Source organism: Anser anser (genome assembly GCF_964211835.1).
Source record: "Anser anser genome assembly, chromosome: 7".
NCBI classification, from domain to species: Eukaryota; Metazoa; Chordata; class Aves; order Anseriformes; family Anatidae; genus Anser; species Anser anser.
This window is the reverse complement of record NC_139727.1, coordinates 10,838,299-10,863,300: the sequence shown is the minus strand read 5'-3', so window position 1 is coordinate 10,863,300 and position 25,002 is coordinate 10,838,299. Positions and strand designations below refer to the sequence as shown.

The following is a 25,002-nucleotide window of genomic DNA, read 5'->3' as shown; positions in this document are numbered from 1 at the left end:
CTGCTCTTGCTGTTGCAGTCACTCCTCCAGGGAGATGAAATCACAGATTCTGGACTTAAGACTGAAAGAAGCAACTTCCCTCTGTTCCTTCCTGCTGCTTTTATTACATAATTGTGCACATCCTGCTGTAATACGAGTTAACATTGATGTGTGACTATTTTATGTGCTTTGTTTCACATGCAAATGTGACTTTCTTATAAGGAACTGGACCTAAGCATTGTGTTTGTTTATCTGAGATGACCCTTTGTAGGGAAGGAACTGAAACAAGCATGAGGCAAAATAAACAACAGGCTTAAAACCTGAATGGCTGTATGATCATGGCTTGCAGAAGAGTGATTTTGTGCTGGAGATCATGAAGTTATCCCATTTGTGACCTACTTTCTAACCCTTTTGGTCTTGTCTTTCAGCGTACACCTTTCCACTTAGTCATCCGTTAAATCTTTATTCTTCCTAGGTGTGGTATCTCACAAGTAGTGGGGCAAAGTTGCTCTGCCATCCTCCCAGCTCAAACATCTGCTCCTCCTGCAGGTGCAGGGACTTGCTCTGTGTGTCTTTGCAGCGGTGCTGCCCACAGTGCAGCAGTCAGAAGGCACAGATTGCTCAGCCATTTGCCAGTTAATAATTTAACATGACTTTTGGGTGCCGGTTATGAAAGACGCTAAAATATTGAGCATGCCAGGGACTGACGTCTCTTTCCTCATGATGGGCATAGCACAGGATGCTGATATGAATACAGAAGGCGAGAATTATTCCAAGGACTCTCATTACCAAACAACACTAGTTAAGATTTCTGTCTAATTATTAACTGTCCTGGTTTAGGGTCCCTGAATAACGTATTCAGTTTATACTGTTGGTTCATAACAGCTAATTTATTAGTGGACTGAGATGAAGTTTTTGTGTTTAACATCTGCAGAGGAGCAGGTATGAGGAGTACCTGTTTAGGAGCATGACACATCACTACTTTATTTTTTGAGCAGTTGCTTCAACAGGCAACCAGGGAAAAATAGACACATAAGGTCATTTTCCATGACAGCTTGCTCTTTGCCTTCTGAGGTCAGTCTCCTCCAGGAGGTACCTACTAGATGAGAAAGACAAGCGTGCACCAAGTAGTATGAGTAGATGTCTATTCACTATTCCATTACTTACCTGACTGGAAACTTGGTGCATTTTACAGAGCTGTGTACCACTGCTGGAATGGAAGAAATGGGTGAGATAAATCAAATTTCAAATTTAATTTGGAAAATGATTTGGCAGTAGATGTTACTCCAAAAGTATACTTGAAAGCCTGTCAGTAAGTGACGTAGTAATAGTGGTGCAGAGACATTTGGATCTGCCCTGATACTTCTCAGAAGTTTCTAGCAGCTCTCAAAACAGCTAGAGAAAAACAAATTTGCTCTCTATTTTAGCAACTAAATTTGACAGGTGAGATACTGTTTCTTCCTTCTTGGTTCCCAGTCATTAGTGGCTTTTTTTCTGTGTCCTTATTCGTGAAAATACTTTTCTCCCCAGTATTTCTGAGAACTATTTCAAACACGTCTTCAGTGTTTAAGGAGTTGATAATGCTCATTACACCAGGCTCATCCATGCGCCCTGTGACCTTGCCAATTAACTGTCATGACTGCTCTTGCCTTCTGTTAATTATAACTGTTTATGCTAAGCATAGCTCTTAACCCCCTTTCCATGTTGTCTGCCCTGAGAACTCGATATGTGTTTTGTAGCTCCATAACCAAGGTGCCAAATAACGGTGCTGACTTCTGGGTGATCCGTGGAAGACGTAAGATCCAGTTTCTCATCTTGGCCCCATCTGCTTTCTCAGAGTCCGAGCCCACGTCTGAGTTGGACAGGAGGTGGAGAGCACAAGGTAAGCAGCGCCAAGCGGCGTGCTTGAGAAATGGCTTGCGTGCACTTGGAAAGCAAATGCACTGGCCATGCCAGGCAGCTTCTCTGGAAAAAAAGAGCCCTTAGAATCGAAATTTTTCAATTAATACATTCAGACTATTTTTTGTTTCTTTTGTATCTTCCCAGATTCACTGCTATAATATATTAGAGCAATTCCATAATGCTCTTAAATTAATACTATGGTCTTAAATTCAGAATCTAAGAGTTTAAAAAGAGAAAAAAATCTTTGGGAAAAATGTTTAAAAAAACAAGAGAAGCTTGATTTATTTTAACAAGCATGAGTTGCTCCAGATTTGTTTATCCCAGCTTCAAATCTCTGAAGCAGGCTGAATAATTGAATGCATTTGATGTCTGCGAAGAGGACTAGGACAATTTTGTTGATATCTGCACAGCAAGGGGGCAGCTACTCGTTCGCCGTTGGCTTTTAGGTCTGGAAAATGCTGTCTCATCCTCTGCCCGCTGCTGCAGGCCCACGTGCGTGCATCCGGCTGGTCTCCTGCATGTGCAGGGGAGCAGCAGGAGCGCGACTTCTTCCTCAGGCAGGCAGCCGGGCTGGGAAAACAGTTTTTCAGCGATCTGCCCTTCAGGGGAGGAAGATGAATTCTTGCTGTGTATGTATCATTCTGCTCCAAATCCATTGATGGTGTTCAGCAGCAGAGAGCAGCCCCTAAAGCCTGCCGTGTGCTGTACGGGCAGCGCCCTGCACATGTGCCTCGCAAAAGGCTCCTCTGTCAGCCGCATGCTGTTCTGGTTGCTCCCTGGCAGAGGAAATTACTCATTAGCTATGCAAACCTACATACCGTACCGGGTTGGAGTTGTCAGCTGTGTGCCGGGAGGATGTCGAGCAGAACGGCTTGTTTACTTGAGAGCATGAAAATGAATGATCGGAGACAGTTCTTTCTGCATTTTGAAGTATTCATAAATGGGGAGAGAGAGAGAGAGGATTTCTGTTTGTTTAGAGCAAGGTTTGATCCTGTTACTGTTAGTATTGTTCTCCATACAAAAGCGTCCTGAACAAAGGATATGTACCAGCCACAAAGCAGCCTGTCTTTCCTTTCCATACCTGTCTTCCAGACATCATACACGCTCAAAATACTTCAGTAGAATATGACCAAATCCCAGTCCTGTCGCCCAGCGAGATGCCTTCATCAGCTGACAGTCTGCAGAGTAAGTTCCTTGTTAAAGGACAAGGTTAAGCTGTTGTGTGTAGAGTGACAATTTGGAAAGCTAACAAGGGAAGAAAGAAAAATTAATTAAAATTGTATTTCAATCCGTCATAGTCACAAACAAAATGGCACTAGAGGACAGGAGCCTTTTTCCTTTTTTTTTTTTATTTCTTTATTTCCTTTGCATTCCTTGATTTCCTTTATGTCTGTGCTTTTGGGAATAAGTAGACTTGAGTTAGACCTGTCTTGCACGTATTGCAGAGTCAGTGGGAGAACCCGTGCATTGCACAGGCCTCCAGGTACTAGCCGTTACCCCTGGGGAGAGCTGTAGGCATGTGGGATGTGGGAACTGCACCTTTCGGAGACTGTCAAGAAAGAGCGGTGGTGTTACACAGCAAGAGACTCCAGTGGGCAAGCCTGACTTAGCAAAATTCAGACTTTAAACGAATAGCAGCTTGATGGTTTGTCATTACAGAGATAAAACAGGGCTTTCTTTTGGTATTATGCGGATCAGCTGAGCTTTTGTGAGGTACAGCTTCACAAAGTGGTATGCGTGAAGCTAAGTAGAAAAGACTGGGAGCTCACTGCAGCCCGGGTGCCTCAGAAATGCCTGTCTTAGCTGGCTTCTGCACCATGTCCCCAGTAGGTAACAGGGAAAAAGAGGCTGCCACCAGATGGTGTGCAACATGGGAACTTGGGTTCTCTGAACTGCCCTCTGGAAGAACTCCTAACTCCTCTCTAGCTGCTGATTAAGTTGTTCTGTCTACTACAAGGGGAGAACAATTTTTCAGACACAAAATTAACCTGCTGTTAGGTTCACCTGAGGCAGGACTGGCAACAAATGAGGATTAAATCCTTGGCTTAGAGTAGAAGGGGGGTACAAATGCCATGAGGTGGCCAATGTTCAGGAACTGGTATTGATGCTTGCCCTATATAGGTCACCTACAATGTTGTCTTGTGTCCAGAGCTTTCCTAAAAGTGTTTCAAGGTAAAACAATGCCCGTGCAAGCTGCCTGCTGTCTTGGGAGTGATCCAGAGAGTTTTAAATACCTCTTGTGAGTTCTGTCTGAAGGTCATCAGGAGAGGAGAAGGCAGGAAAGGAGTATCCCACTCAAATGTGGGTTGATTCAGTCTGGTGATGACTCATGTTGGATAGTGCAGGATAGGTTGATATTTCATGTATTTGTTAACTTCTATAACAATGCCAAATATGTAGCATTTAATTGTACGAGTTCCAGTGACAGAACAATAGCTTAGCAAAATCAAAATATACTTCTCACAGCCTTATCAGGCTAGACGTTCCCATGGAATAGCCTGGGGTTGAGCACTTTGAGTTGTGGTCTGTTCCCCTGAATCTGGCATGGGCTTTGTTTGTTTGTTTGTTTGTTTGAATTAACAGTTAAGTTTATTAGTCTATTTAGTCTGTCAGAGACTTAGCTCCTCTATATCTGAATTGGAATTTGTGCTTTATCAGCAAGGAAAACCAGTGGTAAGGAAAAGACTAAGAAATCTGTATCTTATTTTCCAGATCAACAGTCTAGTCTTTCTTTCAGTTGTTTCAGTACGGAGTAAGACAGCACTGCCAAAACCTAAAGAAATGTGCTGACTTCAGCAGCCAGAGCTCTGTCTGTGTGCTGCCCCCATCCCAGTGCTGGGCCTTGGTTGTTCCTTCTCCATTTGCCTGGGGAGGGAAAGCAGCGAGAACTGGCCAGGGTTTGTGTGCACAGAGCGGGGCTTCACAGCTTTAGGTATGGCACCAGAAGCAAAATGGTACCTTGTTGTACTAGCATTTGATTTTGCACTCACTTCTGTTCAATGTCAGTTTGCTAGTGAGAGGAAAGCTGATTTGGGCCAGTTAGGGGCTATTTCAGAAAGAAAAAATCATCAAGCTAAATTATTAAGCACATTAGGATATCCAACTGTGATTAACGATCGTGTGCTTTGATATTTTTTGCTGGTGAGGCCTTGAGTATGGGGGGATTTTGGGGGGTACAGGCTGCAAGGTTGCCTCCACCAATCCTCCCATTGAGGCTGCTTCTGCAGCGGCTTGGCCAAGCTCTGCCTAGGGCCACTCCGAGAAACAAAGAGGAAACAGGATTTCCCCCAACAGCCACCGGGTTTTTTAGAAGAAAACCATTGTAATGGGACATGCAGACAAGCAAAAACCATCATTTATACTCAGTGCCTTGGGGGACCAGCATCAAACATTACAGATGTGACTCATGGGACTTCCAGCCCCCTGTCCTTTGGCACCAGCCTTTAGCTGGTTCCCCTTTTCTGTCTGTGCTTACTAGAAGTAATGTTCTTGTTACTGTTTTGTGCAGGATGGGTTCTGGTAATGGCTAGACCAAGAGACCTGACTTTGTTGGGTTTGTTGCGAACACTTTACATGCTTTCCACCTCCTGGGAACCCATGAGAGCTTGTGCTTGCAGCCCCTGGCAGAGGCACTTTCAGGATCTCAGCTCTTTAGCTAAAACCTCTCCCTCTTTGCTTGACAGCATCGTTGAGTGAGAACACTGCAGTGTATTTTAAAAGCTTTAGCTATCTGGAAAATTTCCAGTAAGTCCCTTACGTACCTCTGTCCTCCTCTCCCCCTCCCTCCTTATATCTTACCAAGCAGATCCATATCATTAATATTTCAGTATCAGCTGTTCACAGGCATTGGCTACTCCGCAGTGCACTTCATCAATAAGAGCCAGCAAAGGCTGCGAGGTTTGCCACACTGTCCTCATCCAGCAGAGGAATAAGAGCAAAGACAGAGACTGGCAGGGAAAGCGAGCATCCAGCAAGGGCAGGGTTGCAGACTGCAGTCTCCCTCTCGAGGTGCTGCTTGCTGCTGCCCCTCACTCAGATCGTCCAGGTGGTACCTGAACAAGCAAAAAGGATGGATGTCTTTAAGAAAGGTTTCTCCATTGCTAAAGAAGGTGTGGTGGCTGCTGCAGAAAAGACCAAGCAGGGAGTGACAGAGGCTGCAGAGAAGACTAAAGAAGGTGTGATGTATGTAGGTAAGAGAGAACTGCTTTTTATCCACATTTGAGCATGAACTGCCATGTAGATTGTCTCTGAGAAAGTCTGGGGAAATTATTCTGTGGCTGGAGCTTAGGAGTGAACATCAGGAGGTCTGGTTGATGTCCACAACCCTGGCACAGAGCTGTATAAGCCTGGGATACCGCGTCCATCCCGTGCCTCAGTTTCCCCAACTGTCAATTAGGCACAGAAACTGCCGCTGCCTCAGGGGAGGCAGCACTGGCATGGTGCTGAGCAGCGTGTGCCTGGGTGGCGGGTGCGTGCTGGGGCTGCTGGCTGGGGCTTGCAGGGCGTTGCTCAACCTCTGCGCACCGCGATCCCTGCTGCACCTCCTGCTGCACGCTGACTGGTCCCTGAGGGCCACCAGCAGTGTCAGTAGCTGGGGAAGTGTACCCTTCTGTCCTGAAATCCTTCCCTTATTTGCCGACCTGTTTTGTTCCCTGTGTGCACGTTCATCTCACTTTATGAGAGACACCCTAACTCACTGTGCACAAAGGAAAGGCTCTGCGTCCTCTGCCCTGCCCAGAAATCTCTCGATTAAACCTCCCAGCTCAAGGTCACCCCTGGGACCCAGTACCTGCACTAGCTAGTGCATGCGATTTCATGGCTGGGTGGCCAGATAATACAGGTGCTATAAAAGCTGCAAAGGCCTCAGTTCCCAAGACTGACTACCCTGGTGCCGATTGCTGCACCTTGTACAGCTTTTATATCTGCTGGATGTGGGAGATGTTTTTTTTTTTAATAGGAAAGTTTACATGCAGACTCTTCCTGCTGTCATGCTGCAATATCCACAGCTGTATCTAGCTACTGTATTTAAAACAGCTATATTGACAGTAGCTATACATATATATATACACATATAAATTAGAAATGAAATACTAATTTTATGTGCAGCAGATCTGATAATGTCTTTATCCCAAATTTCTAAACACTCAGCTATTGGTATGCTGTAAATTAACACGCATAACGGTTCGCATTTCAGTTTGAATCTGACTTGCAAGAAGAAAAGTAAACAGCATCCCTGTAAATAATTAAACCAACCACAGTAATTGAAACACCAGCCTGTGAAATGTCACATCTGGGTGTCAGACTGTGGCATCCCTATTGCTTCTGCTGCTCCCTGGTCTGAGCAATGTCAGAAAGGATTCTTCTGAATTTTTATACATAATTCCTTGCATCTCCTTTTGGTAGTGTTTTATGTCTCCATACTCCGACCTGTTTTCCATTTTCACACAGCTGTGGAGCAAAGTATGAAGTCTGCTCGTGAGATTCCAGCCTCTTCAATAATATTTTCTAAAAGCCTTAAAATCACTGAATGAGGATCAAGTAAGGATGAAGAGGTTTGTTTTTCTTTTGTATACCACCAGTTCTGCCCTGTCATGCACTGAACAACACTTGGTCCTTCATGGACATGAGAAGCAAAGGCCAGATGCTGATTAGCTCACAGATCTGGTTTATAAATGAGCAGAGAAGGCAGAGGCCAGGTATAGCCATTAAAAGGAGCGATGAGTGTGCTGTGCACTCCGCCTTGTCTCACCCTGTGCCTCACAAAGGGTGAATCGGAGACCTGCGCTGCTCTTCCCAGGCAGAGCCCTGTCCCAGCAGGTTCTGACAGAGCCACCAGAACAAAACACTCGCTGTGGGATACCCATGGGCGCTGTGCTGCCACTTCTGCTGTCCCCGAGTCACACAGCCTTGGCCCCAGCCCGTGCACCCCTGAGTGAGATGCAGTGGGAGAAATCCAGCCTCTGCCAAAACTCTGTCCTCCCCCCCGTGGCAGCTGCCCGGGCATCAATGGGGGTCTCACATGAACGATGCACAGGGGCGGTTCGGTCAGCCACTGCCTGGGTTGGGTTAAACGGGGGATAAGTGATGCTAAAGGTAATTCGTGGAGACAATGCGAAGCTGTATCAGAGGAATGACTATACAGTCGTTAACACAATTTAATATTGGCATTCAGAAGCACTTCTGCTTTGCCAGAGCCCCTCTCAGTCACACACATGGCAGAACCCCAGGCCCGGCCCTGCGCGCTTGCAGCACAGAGCGCCGAAGGATGACTCGCAGCACTCGGATGCTCCTCCTGCAGAAGGGGCAGGATGCATGAACACTTAATTCCGTGTACAGCAGCCCCGGGCAAGGACTAAGGAGTGAAATGAGCTTGAGCATCAGGTGATCGCTTTCTGATTCAACAGCTGTGGGCACTGGCAAGGGCGCGCGGCGGAAGGTCGGCCTGCATGAGGAGCTGGAGGCTGAGTCACGGGGCGCGGCCGGCTCCCCCCGGGCTGCAGGCAGCAGCACCTCCTGCTGCTCTTTCTCGTGTGTCGGGTGGTTTTCCTCTGCTTGTGTCTCTGTATCACAAACAGTGCCACCTGCCCTTAAATCAAGAGCCGTGTAAATAAATGTACAGAAGTACAGCTCTTGTCTTGGTATGTTTAATGCAAAGCTGAGGCCAGGACAGCAAATTAAGTACTCGGTTTACCTCAGTGCTGTTCTTTGACTGAAAAAGGACTAAGCTTGGACATCTGTGTGTGATGCGAGAAGGTCTGTAAGTCACGTCTGTGCTGTGGCCGTGTGTGGCTGGAGCTGGCTGGAACGGCCCCGAGAGGACTGGGGAATGGAGCAGCATCTGAACCGATTTCAGTGCACCCAGCCCGTCCAGGAGCTCATGTTCATGGCATAAATGCGACGTGCAGCTGCTCTGCTCGCTGCTGTGCTTCTGCGCACACTTGTCTCTCATACGCATCATTTTAAAATCCAGTTCACAGCAGTGCACGCATACCATCTGCATCGTTAGTAGATGCAGTCTGCAGCAGTAACAAGCACGAAGTGAGCGTTTCATCCCTTCAGTTTTAACGCGGTTTGGGAGGGTGGAGTGAAATGTTCAGGGCACATTGTAGCAGGACAGCTTTGTTCTACCCCAGGCAACCACTGCAGCCACCAAAATACATCAACAATTGAGAATTACATTCAATAATACATAACATTATATCAGGCAGGCAGGGGAGAACTGGGCCTGGGCTGTTGTTATCAGGGCCCTGCACCTGTTTTGCTTTTCAGGCTGTTAATGGGAACGAGGTGTGGCCGACTTCTCCCACCACACCCGGGGTTGCTCCAGTACTGCTGGAGTTAAAGGTCTGACTTACTCTGTATTTCTATCTCTTTGAAACCTGGCCATAAAAACCTTTTTGTTGTATTGGTATGGAAAACTTGAAAGGAGCCTCCATAGGTACAGATGACTTACAAAAGGCAGCACAATGGAGCCAGTGGAACATTTTGGTGTGTGCTTATTCAACTTCCAACAGAGAGATTTGGTACTTTTTTCGTTTTGGAGTGTTTTTTCCCTACTGTGAAATGACACCTAGTTGTTGGGGGCGGGGAGGCTGCCCATCCACTGCGTGATTCCACATAACATACGTGCTGCGGTGCGCAAGCAGAAGGGACGTACAGCAGGTCATTTCATGCCTGGAGGAAAGCTGTGGAGGTTAATTATTCCTCAAGGGCTACTTCTGTTGTAAGCTGAATGCCTCACATCCTGTTAGCTTTTCTGCCTTGAGAACAGCGAGATAAGCATATATATGGTGTGTATTTATAATTGTATATACAAACATCTGCATTCTGCTTATTGCTACGAGCAGGCACTTACCGCCTGGTCCGAGGCACTGAAGTGGGAATCCAGTCGGGAGGTATGCAGTGTGTTGTAAAGTCAGCCTCGAGTTTCTCCAGACTGTCTATTAAGAGTATAGGATGAAGTTTCAAATGACCACTGCAGCCCAATACCCTGCTGAAAGGCAAGAGAGAGTCATGGGTGTAATTCCATTTGAAAGAGTGAAATAAGCAAGATTTTACCAGGTCACTTAGTACATGTTTGTTTTGACTTTTAGCCTAACATTGACTTACCTCCACTCAACTGTTCTGTTCATTTGGAAGCACGCCAGGGACAGTTTTTTCATACTTAATCTTGTTAGAATCAAGATTTCTCAAGTCTGGGCATCTCCAGCCCATGGGCGGTTGAAGTTACCCAACTGCCTGCACTAAGGTACCCCCTGGCTTCGCTGGGCAAGGAAGCCAACCCCCTTCTGCAGGCTGTGCGAGCCACCAACAGCACCACGGCTCCCCACCATGCCTCGTAAGGCCAAAAAGCCAAGCCACCCACGTCCAGACACCAGAGGGTTCTTCACTAGATAACACTGACAGACCACTTGTTTCCTTTCACAGGTACCAAAACCAAGGAAGGCGTAGTGCAAAGCGTGACCTCAGGTAAGCGCACAGCCCTGGGGGAGATGTGGAAATCTGTAATGGGTTGTTGTAGCCCTAGATAAGGCCAAACGCAAGGTCTCTGGGGAACACCACTGATCTGCGTGACCTTCCATTTGATGAATGGATAGTGCTTGCCAGGAGCAAGGGTTCAGGGTCTGGCATTTGCAGTGCACATGGATGGGAGAAAATATTTAATCGGCAGAGCAGGTCAAAAAAAAAAACAACACAGCACATTAAACAAATGTTACTTGGCCGACTCAGCTGATTCACAGGAGTTTCAACGTTTTACAAAGGCAAGTGTGCTGTGTGGCCTGCAGGGGGCTGTGCCTGCTTCAGCTCCTGCTGGGGTATGGCCCTGCTCTGTGGGACTCATGCCAGGTGCAGTGGCCTGTCAGTGGCCCGCAGGGACCTTTCCGGGAGCCACAAGCTCTGAGGCAGTGAATGGTCTGGACTGCCTTGAAGAGAGGTGAATGGATCCCTTCTGTGGAGAATTTCCTGACTGACTTACTGTTTTCCACCCAGCTGTATTACATTAAACAGAACAGACAAATAGAAGGTAGCTGGAGAGAGGTCATACACAGTCTGAAATCCAAAATACTTTATTTGCTCAGTTATCTCTAAGTATCTTACAATGATTTTTTCAGTCCCCAATTACCCATGAAGACTGACAGGCTTCAGCGCCTGCGTTCCCCTGAGAAGCATTTTGGGTGAGACGAAGCCCTCACATATATGCTTTATATTCTGATGTGCTCTCCTATTAAAAAAAGAAAATAGTAAAATAATAATAGTTTAAAACAAAAAAAATCCAAATAAGGTCTGCAGTAGGACTGATTCCTTCCCTTACCTTAATGCAACCATTTTATTGTCCCAGCTAATTTGGCAGCCTTTGTGCCTCACTTGTTGACTTTCTGCTGTTGTTGAAATCCCAGTTGCTGAGAAGACCAAGGAGCAGGCCAACGTGGTGGGAGAAGCCGTAGTAGCCAGTGTGAACACAGTGGCGAACAAGACAGTAGAAGGAGCAGAGACCATTGTGGCCACTACAGGAGTTGTAAAAAAGGTATGTTTGTGTCGTCTTTGGATTTTGCTTAAAATATCTGCAAATGTTTGCAGTTGAAGGTTTCACTTATTTAATGAAAGGTTTTCAACAATATTTGTTATTAAATAATGCTTCATATTATTACAAAATACTTAATATACAATCACAGAATTGTTTAGTTTGCAAGGGCCCTCTTGAGATCATCTAGTCTGAGTCCCGTAAGGTCAGTGAGAGCAGGATAAGAGCAAGTAGTCCAGGACTGTGTCCTGTCAGGCGTCGATTATCTTCACAGATGGAGACTCCACAACCTCTCTGGGCCACTTGTACCAGTGTTTGACCATCCTCACAGTATAAGTTCTTTCTTGTGTTCAGAGGGGCATGGTAATGTGCTTCTGCCCCTAGCCTCTTGTCCTGGCAGTGGACACTACCATTAAAAGCCTGGTTCCCTATTTCTTGGTGCTGTAAAGGACTGTTTTTTGAGGTACTTGAGCAGAAATATGACCAGGCTGTGGTGGAAAGCCCAGCAGGAGCCAAAGCTCTGGGATGTGCTGGCAGAGGAAGGAAAGGGAACTGGATGGTCCTCTCGCAGCCCCCCAGTGCCCTCATGGCAGCTGGCTTTGCATCGGGTGGGCAATGCCCCCAGTGCCTGCCTGGGCAGGGGCTGGGGGCTCAGCCAGCAGCAGCGATTCTGACAAAGCTGCACGGCTCCAGACAGCAGGGAGCATTGCCCTTGTGCTCTGTTTTGTACTTGTTTTAACAATAGCTAGGCACTTGCTGATACAGACTGTGGGACCCCAAGTGTGCATCAGATAAGCCATATTCAAACAAGGCATCTTCTGTCCTCAAATCTACTTTGACAAACTGAGCTAGTTCAAGCATGAGGATTGAGGGGCATGTGAAGGAGCAGAACAGCTCCTTAAGTAGAGGCCAAGTTGATCGTCAGACCGGGCACTTTCCCCATGGGGTAGCGAGCAGCAGCCATTTGCACATGAGGCTGCTCAGGAGCCACAAGGCTGGCAGCTCTTTGGTAAGCCTGGTTGTTTTTCCCCTCTTTTCAGAGCTGCAGTCAATAGCATTGATAGTGACGTGAGCCAGATTAGTCACAAAACACCCAAACCCAGAGTCAAAGCAAAGCAAAGCTGGCCAAATTTGGTTTAATTGTTCAGACGGTTGGCTGATGAATTTCCTGACCTGACAGTAAACACATTGTGATGTGAAATGGGGCCTTTACACACCACGTAAATCCTGAGAGAATAGCCTAACAAAAGAGGAGAAAAGCAGCTACAAGTGATGCAAAATGTCCTGCGAACATGCAAAACGGCAGATAGAGAAGATCTACTAAGCTCTTGGTATAAGGTTAATCTCTTTTGCTCCAGGGACTGGCAGCTAGGCTGCAGGAGTGCAAACATATCATCCCCCCATATGCAGGAATGGGCAACCTTTTGTACCTTTTGAGTGACCAAACACAGGGTTGGTTGGCCCAGGAGAGGTAAGAATTTGCTGATGGCGTAGGTCTGTCGTGCAGACCTGAGCTGCCTGCACGTCTGGCCAGGGCTGAGCAGCAATAGACAAGTTTTCCACAGGATTAGGCTTCTGAACTGTCATTTTGGCACCTTCTGTCGATACCCGCCTGCTTAGAGTTAAAATGGGGGCTGATCAAGAGGAAAAAAATGTGGGATGTGTCATGCCAAAGGGCAACATACAGGAGGGAGCCAGGAAACTGCTTTTGATACAATATCACTGTGTCATGCCAAATAGCAGAGGTGGGCAGCAGAATGAAAACGGGGGGGGAAAGCAAAGCAAACAAGTCACAGGAGAAATAAATTCAGGGAAAAAATGTTGTTTTCTGTGAAAGAGAGGGGTTCATCTACTCTGGTGCTGTAGTTCGACTTGGATTAGGAGTGCCGATCGTCCTCACTCACCCTACTTCAGCTGTGCCAGCAGGGCACCCGGGCTCTGAATACACCCCGAGCATGTCCGGGCTGCAAGTGGGCTGATGGCCATGGGGCCAGAGCTGCTCAGAGGTGAGGCCTGGAAGGAGGAAAAGGGCTGTGCTGGGCTCTTGTACCAGCTGCTTTCTCTCCAGGCCTGTGTCTACTGTGCTGCTCAATTTGCTAATGGAAATACAGGCAGAGGCTGCCAGTACCAGCACTGGGCACTGTAATGCATTTGAGAGACCCATTAGAGATTAGAAAAGGGATAGCAGTTAGATGTTTAAAAATTGAATACGTACTGTGAAAACCTTGCAATCCTGAGATTATAGGCAAGTGTTTCAGCCCTGAAGTTTGGGATAGCTGTTGTGTCCCGTCTTGAGACTTCTCCATGCCCAGCTGGTCCTTCTTTTCTACTGCACAGAGCAGTTGCTGAAGTCTTGCTTCTGTCTTCAGCTGCCCCCAGCATAGCTCCCTGCTGGCTTTATGGCGAGGCTGCTCTGTGTGAGGGGTCCGCGTGGATAGGTGGGGGGCAGTGAGCAGTGCTGCAGGAGTCGGGTGGCCGAGGAGGCGCGTTCCCGGTATTTGTATCAATTACGGGTGGCTTGTGGACATTTAATCTGCGCGTTTGACAGCTGGTGCCAGTGACTGACACCTACGAGCAAGGAAGAGAGATTCAGCATTACATTTTGCTCTGGGCTGCCGCCACGGGGTCTTTGAGCAGCATGGGTGCAATAAATGGCGAGTTTGGTTTATGGGAGCATGTAGGCTTGGAAGAACCCAGCTCTGGGGCCAGTGCTGAGACCTGTACAGACGTGGGGTGGCTGGCACGCAACTGGACAAGCCCCCGCTGCTCCCAGCAGGACAGGAGGACACGTGCCCAAGGCACCCTCGCAGGGTGGCCAAGCCCCTGGTGAGAGCAGCCTGGTGGCATTGGCACGGCGTGGTAGGGCTTTGTTGGTGCCCTGGTCACTGCTAACTGAGTACATGAAAGGACCAACAGTTTGTGAGGAGTTTTTAAAATATATGTAAGTTAAAAGATTATAAACGCTCCATGTATTTTTCTGATTTGCAAAGGAATAAGACCCATCAATAACGGGTTTTGTCTGTGGCTCTGCACCCATCTCGATCCCTGCAGTAGACAGTGAGGGATTTCAGTGAGATAACCACCCAGTAAATATTCCTGTCTGAGAAGAGGATTAATTGTTTGTCTGCATGACACAGCACAAAGTTTGCTGCATTGCAGACGCCGTGTGGCTGGGAGCGAGTACGTGTGCCTAAACACACAGGCTCACACACGCACACCAAATGTCCCTGGGGATGAGGGGAATTTCCCCAGCAGCTAATGCTTCCCCACAGTTCTCCCTCCACCTCAATCTTCCCTTTACATCTATTTGTCCTGTCAATTTTCATATGGTTTAGTTGTCACCTTGTAGCTCTGCCATGCTAAATTGGTTTTGATCATTTTCCCTCTCGCTCCACGGGCAATTTTGGCAGGTGTCAGTTATGTGCAAGCACTGGGTGTTTTCGTGGCTCCTGTTGTTCCTCCCTGGGCTGGGTCTGGTGCACATGTGCCATGTCCGAGCCTGCAGCTTTCATAACCACTGCGCTTTGGATAGGAGCAGTTGGTGTATGTGTACTTAATTCTGCTCATGTGAAGACGGTTGCACCCGAGGAATTAAAAGCAGAAGCTGACGGGGCTGCTCTGCATGCAGCCTGTGCTCTTGTTCTCTCCTGTGCACCCAGGTGTTGCACGCCTGTCCTGTGCAGAACAGGGGGTCAGTAGCACCGGTGAGGCTTTGAACTCCACAAGGCTTGGCACGCATGTTCCTGCCTAAAGGCTGTGCCCTGACCATCCTGCCAAATAATATTTTAAATACAATAAAAAATGTATTATTTGTATAAGCAGCCCCAGGAAACCCTTCAACAGCCTGGCTGTGAGGAGGATGAAAACCGCATCGTCCCGAGGGTTCACCTGGGCCTGCGCAGCCACCTGCATGCCCACAGTGCCAGGGGGCAGGCCGCGCTGGCTTTGGCGGCGGGGAGACCCTCAGACAGGGCTGTCAGCATCGTCCCACTGTGCTCAGCCCCCCGCAGCCCCTCCACAGGCTCCTGGGGGCTCGGTAAGGCTGCCCCACAGCATTACTTGTGCTCCAGCACATGAGGTGCTCCACTGCTGCAAGGGGCCGAGCCGTTCCCTGCCTCATGCCATTGATGTCCCGTGGCTGGCTGTTGGATTTGTGGCAGGGTAGGTTGCCAGTGCACCTCTGTGGTTTTACAGCTTTAAAATAATAATAATTATTTATATCAAATAATCTTGCTTGCCAGTGAATTTGTGTGTTTCGTACATCATATTTCAGCATCCATCATTCAGCATCCAGTCTGCCTGCTTTCTCTGTTAGATTAACTTTATCAGGATTATCTCCCTATTTATCTCATAATATGCGGGGCTGTTAAAAAAAATGCCTAAAGCATAATATGAATAAACATATAAATTCAATTTCATGTATGAACAGAGAAGCATAGAGCTCAAAGTGTGAGCTGAAGAAAGGAATTTCACAGAACCTGTAAAACAGAGAAATCAATATAGATGGACAGAAATCTATTCTATAGAGAAATCCAGAAACAGAGAATCAAGTTGTAATTAATTTCTTCGCAAAACCTGTGAATTTCTAAAATCTGTTTCTACAGAACATATTAAAATATCCAAACCCAGAAGCCTATAGATAGTATGCTCTATGCAATTGTGCAGGAGCTTTTAGAAATGGCAGGTCCTAATTTTTCTGGTTTTTCATGAGTGATATCTGAACAGATAACCATGTTTCATAACCTTTGAGAGAGATTATAAACAAGAATCTACTATAGTGTATATATGCTGTATGCATCCATATATAAAATCTTGTGTAGTATTCTTGTAATGAATCCTAACATTTTGTTTCATTCAACTATTACGTTAAACCACTGTCTGTCTACTCTAGCCAAAGCAATTCAACACTTGCCCCCCAAAAAGTAGAGAACAGCCTACAACAATCGCAATGAGTTTTTTTTTTTTCCCCATTTAAAATAATTTTTCTAAGACAATATATTTCTGAGGAAAAAAAGAATTATATGCATGTCATTTAAGAACAGGAGAAACATTTAACAGGTTACGTCATGGTTGCAACATGCCTTTCCCTTAGAACATTTTATTCTTCTTAATTAGAGGATGAATGCTGACAGCAATGTCAAAGCTCTTTTTGTCCTTCACGAGAAGCTGGATTTTCACCCCTGCTTTCTTGCCCAGCATCACACTGTGAGTTGCTGTTATAGCTGGGGTTGGTACCTGTGGATCTCTGGCTCCTCATCTGTAGCGAAGCCCCTTACACCACGTGGCCCCCTGTACGTACTGTTTTACCAGCTAGTCGCCGAAATCCCAGCCAGCTAACACCCAGCTGAAGAATGCAGCCGGTCCTCCTCTCATGCTGGCTATTCTGGGCAGGGTGGGGAGTGTGTGAGAAAAAGGCTGAGAGGAGAAATCCTTAACACAGACTGACACCTCTTCATCCTGTGATTGTGCTGGTTCCTGCCGCCACTGCTTAGGAAAGCTCTCAAAAAGCATGGTTGCTTCCCTTTCTATAAATAGAGGGGTGAGTCACTCCTACCCTTTGTAACTCAGTCTTGGCAGAGAGCACAACGTAAGGGATGCAACAGGCAGCACAGTGGCTGAACGGGGCATCGGCAGCGCGCCCCTCACTCAGATGCTGCGTGCTGAGCAGGGTCCTGAGGGAGGGATCCGGCTGTCCGTGGGTCTGTCCTCCGACCTGGCGTTCAGCTGAGCAGACTGCCTGTCGTGCTTTGGCTTGACATGTGCTGTGAAGTTATAAGCCCTTGTCACGTAGCCTTATATGCATGTGAAGTGTTTAAAGCCACGGTCTGGATCCTGAGGCTGGACTTGACTTGTTTAGGAAAGGCTATGGCTAAGTGACCCCAGCAGCCTCAGCTCCCTGCTATGTTGGGATATAGATCTCCATCACGTGCACAATTTAATATTTTTGGAGTGCCTGGGCTCATTTAGTGCAGGCCAGACTGATGCTGACAATAATCATCTCAGCCAGCAATGCAATACAAACTAAGAGTACATTTCTTGGGGAAAAAATCCCACTGCGCTCATCATATGGAGCCACCCCCATTGCAAGCCTCTATTTACAAACAAACAAGTCGGATCTCAGGAGGTGGGTGAAATGAATTCCCGAAGCTGCAGCGGAAATGATTTCTGGGCTGCCACTGGTACTTGGCAATTGTCTTTCCAGGTGGATTGATCTCTTACAGGGGCTTTCAAGGAGAGCCGGCAGCCTATAGCAGGACAAGCACACCGCAGTGCTGCCATTTCCCAGCTCCCCTTCCTGCTAACAATGAACGTGAAGTCCAATTTCCAGCTTAAATTTTCAAGGGATCTACCTACTACTCATGTAATTGTGAAATATGTGCTTTTTTTTCCCCTTTTAATTTCATATCACATCTTCTTTCCTAATTCAGTACTAAAAGCAGCAGTGTTGGTTCCCACTGACAAGAGCAGTTGTGATGGGACAGGAAGATAAGGACACATGTAGAAGTGAAGGGTACCTAATAGCATTTTCTTCCAGATACAGTCCTAAAAAGCAGGAAAGCACTCACAGACAGACTCCAGGGAAGCTTTTTAATTTGTTCCCTAGGGACGTGGGTCTGTTCCATAGAGGTCCTGTTATTTCTGCTTCCTCCTGCTCTTGCCGATGACCTATGCCAATTGCATAAAAGTGCATCTCTGCTCTCTGTGCATCTGCTGTGCACATCCACCATGTTCAGGATTTATGACTTTTCTTCTCATGTGGTAAAAATCACTTTAAAAGTAATTGCCTGGTAATTATACATTTTTTTTTCTTTTTCTTCGAATAGGAAGGTAGCTGAAAAATGTGGGGAAGTGGCTAAAAAAAGTGCTTATGAAAATGCTTGGATTTCAAACATAAAGGAAAGCTTGTCCTTTGATAATGAAACTTTATCTGAGGAGTGACATTAATACCACCACAATGCTTCTATATAAAATTAGTTATAGTCTGTGCAACCAGTGCTTAGGGTAAATGGGATAATGTGGGAAAAGGCTGAGCATGATCTTACTCCGGGTAAGTTTGTTTCTCCCAAGTTTCTTCAAATGGAAAGGGTCAAAATTGTCTTCGATCTCAGTGACACAAAAGAAAACTTAAGGAAGAGAACTGATTTCCCATATAAAGCAAACCTAAGGCAGGCTGCAAGAAATCAAATTGCTTTTTCATAGGCCTCCTCTCTACTAAGCTATACAAAAAATGGATTCAGAGCAACATGTACCCCATGCTGTAGCATTTTACTCACGTGTGTACCATTCAGACCCACTTTGTGCAGCCTGCTCAGGCAGCCAGCCCGAGCTGAGGGTGATGTCTGCGCTTGTGCTGCTGAGACCAAACTTCTCCTTTGTGGCTTGGCAGGAGGAGCTGGCCCCGCCACAGCAGCCGGGGGCCGCGGGAGAGGCGGCCACAGCTGGGAGCGCAGAAGGCAGCGGAGAGGTAAGGAGATGGATGCCCCAGCCCGGCTTCCATGCAGCCCCCCGAGCTCGAGGCTGCACCTGGTTGTCCTCCGTGGTGGTGTTTTTCCCCAGGAGGGTTCTGCTCTCTGTACGGTGGTGATCGTGGATCTGCTGCACGTGAAGCCCATTGGTGTTCCCCTATTAATGAGTTATTGGATGAGAGCTGAGCTCAGAGGTTGTTTTGCTGCTTCCTTTTTAAGGACCAAGAGGTTGCCATGAGTGACAGATATGACAGATTATCAACTGCTGCTTGATTTTGGCTTATTTTGGAACGTAAACACACATGTAATAGCTAACGTTTTCCTATAGTTTTATCATCACACAGAATAGCTTTTCTCTGGTCTCAACCAGACTTTAATTTTTTTTTCCCCTGCTCTAGCTGCAATGCCCTTTTAAAGCCAAACATCAGTTTTGGGGTCAGTTCCAGCTCTTGAACGAGGGCAGTAGAGCTCTTGTTGCACAAGATGGACAAACACTCCCCGAGTGGCATTTCCCTGCCAACTTCAGTCCAAAGACCCCTGGTTGCCCCAAAGTTTATGTATGTTTTCCATGTGAAAATATGTAACTGTTCTCCTCTTACTTCTCTCACAGGGTGAAAATGAAGGCAATTAATCAACTGAGTTACTTCTAGCTCAAAAGAGGGAATCCCAAGAGCATACATGGAAATACTAGCTGACACTGCAACAAGGAAGTCCTGCTATCCACAGACTTAACTGCATTCAGCACTGTTGTCTTTCATTTGCCTCATAAACCAACCTTACTGTACAATGTAAGTCAGGCTCCTGATTGTAAGGAAAGTGTGACACTTGACCAGGGGTGATCCCCCTCCCCTCCATGTCTTTTGTGGCTTCCTGACCCCCAGCTTTGCGTGTTCTGGTGCTCTGGTTTGTTTTGGTGGGGCTCACTGATCCATGGCCCATGTCCACCTGCACTGGCACTTGGGATCTCTAGGTATTGTGGATTATTATTTTTTTTAAAACTAATAAAAAAGTGTTTGAAAAAAATTTTGTTGGTTTTATTTGCACAGTTTACATGTCAGTACTTCCAAAATGAGGATCTCTTCCTGTGCAAGTGTGCCACCAAAATACAAGCATTTCCAGGCCATGAGGGCCTTAGATCATGACATAAATGATGGGGAATAGTGACAACTTGTATTTCTGAAGTCAGCAGCGTAGATAGGCCAGCTTTCAGTCTCTCAGGGTTGAAAAATAAAGACTTTAACCTTTTAAGTAAATAAAGTTAAATACAGACTTCATGCTTTTTAAGAATACCCTTGTGTTTAAGAGATTGTACATGAGGGGATTTGGGAAAAAGGATGCTTTATAAAGGAATGTGAAAGTCATCTTGAGCTTAGATGGCATTTGTTCGTTGCTGTTTACCCTGTGCACACCAGGGCTTGAAAACCATATCCTGCTGTCTTCTGGGTGCAGCGAACAGCCAGTGTGTGATTAAAAAAACGTGACAGACACAAGCCTGTGAGATCTAAAGTGTGTTACTGCTGGTACAGGCGGGCGGGACTACTGTGAAATGAGTCTGTTAGTAGATGTCAGAGAATTATTAGTGTGATGAGAACATGTGGGCTGCTATCAGTTACCACAGCCAGGCAGTCCACAGATAAGCTGGTGGGTGAGGGCAGTAGAGACCTTCTGCATTCACAAGTGCGGAGAACTGAAAAATGTTACAAATTTATTACTGTAAATATTGACAAATATTTTTAAAACACATCAATATGTATGGATCTAAAAGTGTTATCTTTTATTCACCAACAGGCAGAGCATCCCTGGAGTCAAGAGAAAGCAGTGTAACCTGTAGAGATTTAGGCTGCTTCAAAATCAGACTGTTGACCTTCATTAAGGTGCATAATGATAACTACTGAAGGCATTGCAGGAGAGACTAGCTGTAGCATGAAAGGGTGTAGCAAGTGAGATACCAGCCCCTCTCACTCATTAATGCTATCTATAAAACTCTGCCTTGCAGAGTGTGGCAGATTTCCATCCTCACGGATGTTTGATCTCTATCTACAAGGGCAGGGAACAAAAATGCACTAGCAGAGATAACAACGTCCCTCAAAGGGCTTTATATCCAACATGTGCACACTCTTTTCTGATGCCCTGCAAAACATCTACAGAACTCGCCAATTAAAATAACAAAAGCTAAGGACAAGGTAAGAGGGTGTAAGGGGTCATGATGCTCATGCCTAGCAGTGGGAGGCTAGTGGCTATTCTTAGTGCTCACTGGAGAGAGGCAGGAAAACAGACCCCCTGCTCCAAAGCTTTGCTTTACAGTGATGCAAAAAAATGTTCTGCCAGACAGAAGGAAGGTGGAGCTGAGTGCCCTTGCTAGCTCCAGCACATGGGGAAGGTAAAGGCATGCATCAGCCTAGTCAAATTGTAATTCAAAGCAAGGAGGAAGCCACTCCCCGAACGCCTGTTGTCTCTTGCAGGCTTTGCCCTGGTTCAGAACAGCTTAAAAAGGAGAATTGGAATTGCAAAGCGAGGGGTGCAGAGGCACTGCTCTGCAGCAGCGAGGTCTGTAACTGCCTGTGGGAGAGGCTTGCAGCACGCCACTTGTGGACGCTGTAGCATTGCTTTTCCTGTGGGAAGGAAATGATTTAACTGATGTTTACACACCTGTATCTTGAATCATAATCCTAAAAACACTGCTCGGCTACTGCATAAACACCTGAATGGTTCCCAACGCTCTGCTTCTGCTCCCACCAGCGGGCAGTTTCCTGGGCAGGCTGGGTGGGTTCGGCCCCTGCCTGCTCCTGCTCTATCCCAGCCGTGCTTGGAGCTGCCAGGGCCGTTCATGGACCTTGCACGAGGCGATCGCCAGCCCTCAGGCAGGAGGTCAGGCCGTGCCCTTTCCTCCTGCCGCAGCACCTGCGTCACCCTGCCCACGCGTGGGCTCAGCAGCCTTCTCTTCTTCCCTGCAGCTGCCTCGGGCTGGCCCCAGCCTGGGTGAGGAGAGCGGAGAGCACAGCCCCAGCGGCCTTGACAGAGGTGAGGGAGCTGGAAGTGTGCCTCCCCTGAGGGAGAAGGGTCTGCATGAAAGAGCCAAGGGCTTGTCTCCTAATCACTTCATTAAGCTTTGTTGTATGCACCTATTTGGTTTACCGTGTAGGAAGGATATCGGTGCTTTTAATGGGTGTTCACACAGACATAACTACAGGTGATGGAAAGAAACTGAAAAGCGTGAGCGTGGAGGAGAGCGTCAGACAACATCCCATGGTGGAGCCTGAGGGAAACGCCAGCCACCTCACCGCCCTAGGTGAGCGCTGATGGAGATGAACAGGCCAAAAGCAGTCTGCTGATGGGCCGTGAGCTGGGAGACCACGAGGTTCTTCTGCACATCTCATGCTGTGAATTATTTAGATGGACCTTGTCAGCATGGCACCGCTCTCACAAAAAATGTTAATTCAATCCTGCTGTGGCATGGCAAGGCCAGCTTCCAACCCTGCTGCTTTTGCCTGGAGCTCGGTGGTCCCACGAGGCAGGAACGGCTGCTGCTCCATGGAGGTTCAGCTTTACCATACAAATGACCAACAAAAGGCTGATTTATTTATTTATTTATTTCCCCCTTGTAACAGCAGAACTTACTTTCAATGTAAAACTAGAGTTAGGCTTGATCAAGTGGTTTGTTCTGACGCAGGTCCTGGTCCTTGAGAGCCCCCCACAACCAGGCTTTAGCCAAGGGCTGAAGAGCATGCAGGCCTGGGTTTCTGAAGAGGTTTGCCTGGCGTGCAGGTAAGAAAGCAGCAGGTCTCTCATGAATGCCTTAACCTATACTTGCTAATTTAAATGCAAATCAGGTAATAATAGACTTCTTAAAGCCACACTTCACCAGAAAGCCCAGTTTTCATATCTAGAGAATGCATGCCCTGAAATTCAGCTCAAAGACCTGTGGCTCTTCTTCCTCTCCATGTATCTAGAAAATATCCATGGCCATCCCATGGTCCTCACCTCGGCTTCGAGCCCAGCTCAGCTCCTCACCAGTCCTGGGAGAGCAGGACCAGTTCTCTCTTCTGCAGCCTTGTGCCAGACCTCAAGGTGGTAGTCCAGCCTTTCTTATATTTTTAACTCTTATAATCAGACCAGACTTTTTTTCCTTTTTTACTTATTTTTTTTTTCCCAAAATACTCAAGGTGGAGGATATGAGATACCATAAATTGCCTGACAATCCAGGAGTTAAAGGAGCAGTCCATACATACTGGCCTTATTTTAATCTCAAGTCTGAAGCAGACCTGACTGGGGATTTCTGGGGGACATTACTACCCCTGCAAGGTAAGACTCAGTCAGACCTACTTTTCTCCCAGTTGAATTTCTACATTTGAACTGGAAGGCTAATTTAGTTTAATTAGAACAGCTTTAGCTTGATCTTTTAAATGAGTAACACTTGACTTAGCATAATTACATCTTTTTTTGTCAGCAAACAGTTCTGTTTCTTAAGGTAATCATCATGTCCTGGCCATTCTAGTGCCAGGCTCTTCTAGCAAATGCAGATGTTGACTGTCACATACTTTGTTAGCTTCAGGAGTGATTTGTGCAAGACTTTTCAGCCCTGACACATCATTGTATTTACCTTACTGTTGGAAACTCCATATATCTATAAACACCATCCCTGGTATAAGTATAATTGTATATAAAAATATAAATATATAAAAGTATAATTGAACAACAACAAGAAAAAAACAACAAATACATGTCAACACTTTCCACTTAATTAACCCTGTTTGGCTATTTTCATGTGTAAAACATGAGCTCTAGCTGTCGTTAAGTACCTCTCACACCTCTCAGGTAATGCCACCAGAAAGGCTGTGTTACTGATATATGTGAGGGTGATATATTCAGAGATGTGTCCTGCTGTGGTGGAGGTGGGAACAGAAAGGAAATCAGAATAATTCCTGGTTTCCCTGCAGTGCCTTATGTTTGGCTTTCAGAGTGTCTCAAAGCTAGTTGGGCTGCATGTTCAAAGGTGCCAACTAGCTCCAGGCAGAGCCGTGGCTTGTGGAGCCCTCCTAGAGCTTAAGGAATCAGTGTTTGTTCGTTTTTCTTCCCCCTGAAAGGAAATAACCTGCTGCTGATCAAAGGCACTGTTGAGGCATCAGACTGAGAAGGTGTAGATACAGAAAAGAAGTCTGAGGAGCCAGGCAAGGAGCGTCTTGGTGGGACAGATTGCACACTGAAGGAGAGCAGCTGTGCTGTCATCAGTAGCGATGTTTTTCCACATCTCAGCTGGAAGTGATGCATCAGTAAGTGATGAACCCACATAGAGTAACTTTTAGAATAGCCTGAAGTGTTAGGGGAACCTCAGCGTGTGGCTGTGCCTGCACAACGTGGTGCCACAGCTGGTGTTAACCAGAACGTCTGCAGTCTCAGCAAATACTAGGGACTAAATGGGGCAAAAGTCCAAACCAATTTTCCACCTGTGGGCGGTTCGATTTGACCTTAGGACACTCAGAATGATGCAACCCAAGACCAGGAAACCCATTGAGAAAGAGGTAATCCGTGGGAGGAAGAGGAGTAAAAAGCTGTAGATGTACTTAGAGGCTGGAGCAGTGGGTCAATACCATGGAGAAATTAAGAGACTGAGAGCACAGAGGCCGCAGGGTGTTGGCATTCAGCTTTCAAAATACTTCATAGTACCTTGTCCCACCCCTAGATTTTATTTTCCTGAGACAGCACAGTTGAGAGCTGACAATAGCAAAATGAACAATCCCACAGTACTTGCAGGTCAGGTCCATCAGGTGAGGGATGGATCATCTCTGACAACAGTGGCAGACTATCAAAAAGCATACAGTAGAGTCAAAGCAAAGACTGGGATTAATGAGGAGGCCAAGTTACTGAAAAAGCTCACCCAGATGTTCAGGATAGCTTAACTCCTACCAAAGCAGAGACAGCACTTTGAGTGTTCCCCAGGGCACCACGAGCACACTGAACTGCTGGTGCTGGGGGGCTGGTGGTGGCCACCCACACCTCGTGGGCTCGATACTTCCAGGACACTCACAAGAGATCCACAGCAAGCCCAGCATGAACATGCATGGGGAGATGCTCAGTGAAATGTATGTCAGGTGACCTGTATCCTGCAGGAATTAATTTAAAGCCATATGGTTA

The 25,002-nt window shown here is 46.7% G+C and overlaps 2 protein-coding genes across 5 annotated transcripts in view; both read left to right on the top strand.

The window, feature by feature from the left end:
• The window catches only part of LOC310902958 (uncharacterized protein), a 19,739-nt gene extending 13,779 nt beyond the window's left edge, over window positions 1-5,960 (top strand). The window contains exons 2-5 of one of the 3 annotated variants that reach the window (XM_083845368.1): window positions 1,719-1,861; window positions 2,974-3,066; window positions 5,565-5,625; window positions 5,709-5,960. In XM_083845368.1, the coding sequence (XP_083701494.1) occupies window positions 1,719-1,861; window positions 2,974-3,066; window positions 5,565-5,625; window positions 5,709-5,937 (526 nt within the window). In that variant the 3' untranslated portion in view covers window positions 5,938-5,960. Of the gene's footprint in view, window positions 1-1,718; window positions 1,862-2,973; window positions 3,067-5,389 lie in introns of all 3 variants that reach the window. The other 2 variants (XM_083845370.1, XM_083845369.1) reach the window with 2 other exon arrangements.
• SNCG (synuclein gamma) lies at window positions 5,739-25,002 on the top strand. Of its 2 annotated transcripts, XR_014587159.1 has the most exons (6): window positions 8,849-9,404; window positions 10,309-10,350; window positions 11,280-11,407; window positions 18,792-18,869; window positions 19,481-23,172; window positions 23,955-25,002. XR_014587159.1 is itself a non-coding variant. In XM_083845371.1 (5 exons), exons 1-5 carry the CDS (start codon window positions 5,951-5,953, stop codon window positions 19,499-19,501), a joined length of 390 nt encoding a protein of 129 aa, XP_083701497.1. In that variant the 5' UTR covers window positions 5,739-5,950; the 3' UTR covers window positions 19,502-20,531. The 2 variants fall into 2 exon arrangements, 1 of the variants encoding a protein (XP_083701497.1); XM_083845371.1 differs by lacking the exons at window positions 8,849-9,404; window positions 23,955-25,002 and adding an exon at window positions 5,739-6,071 and having other exon boundaries at window positions 19,481-20,531.

Coding starts and splice junctions, on each gene's coding strand:
- SNCG (XM_083845371.1), top strand. CDS start 5,951: ATGGATGTCTTTAAGAAAGGTTTCTCCATTGCTAAAGAAGGTGTGGTG. Junction 6,072..10,308: donor AGAAGGTGTGATGTATGTAG/GTAAGAGAGAAC, acceptor TTCCTTTCACAG/GTACCAAAACCAAGGAAGGC. Junction 18,870..19,480: donor GCGCAGAAGGCAGCGGAGAG/GTAAGGAGATGG, acceptor CTTCTCTCACAG/GGTGAAAATGAAGGCAATTA.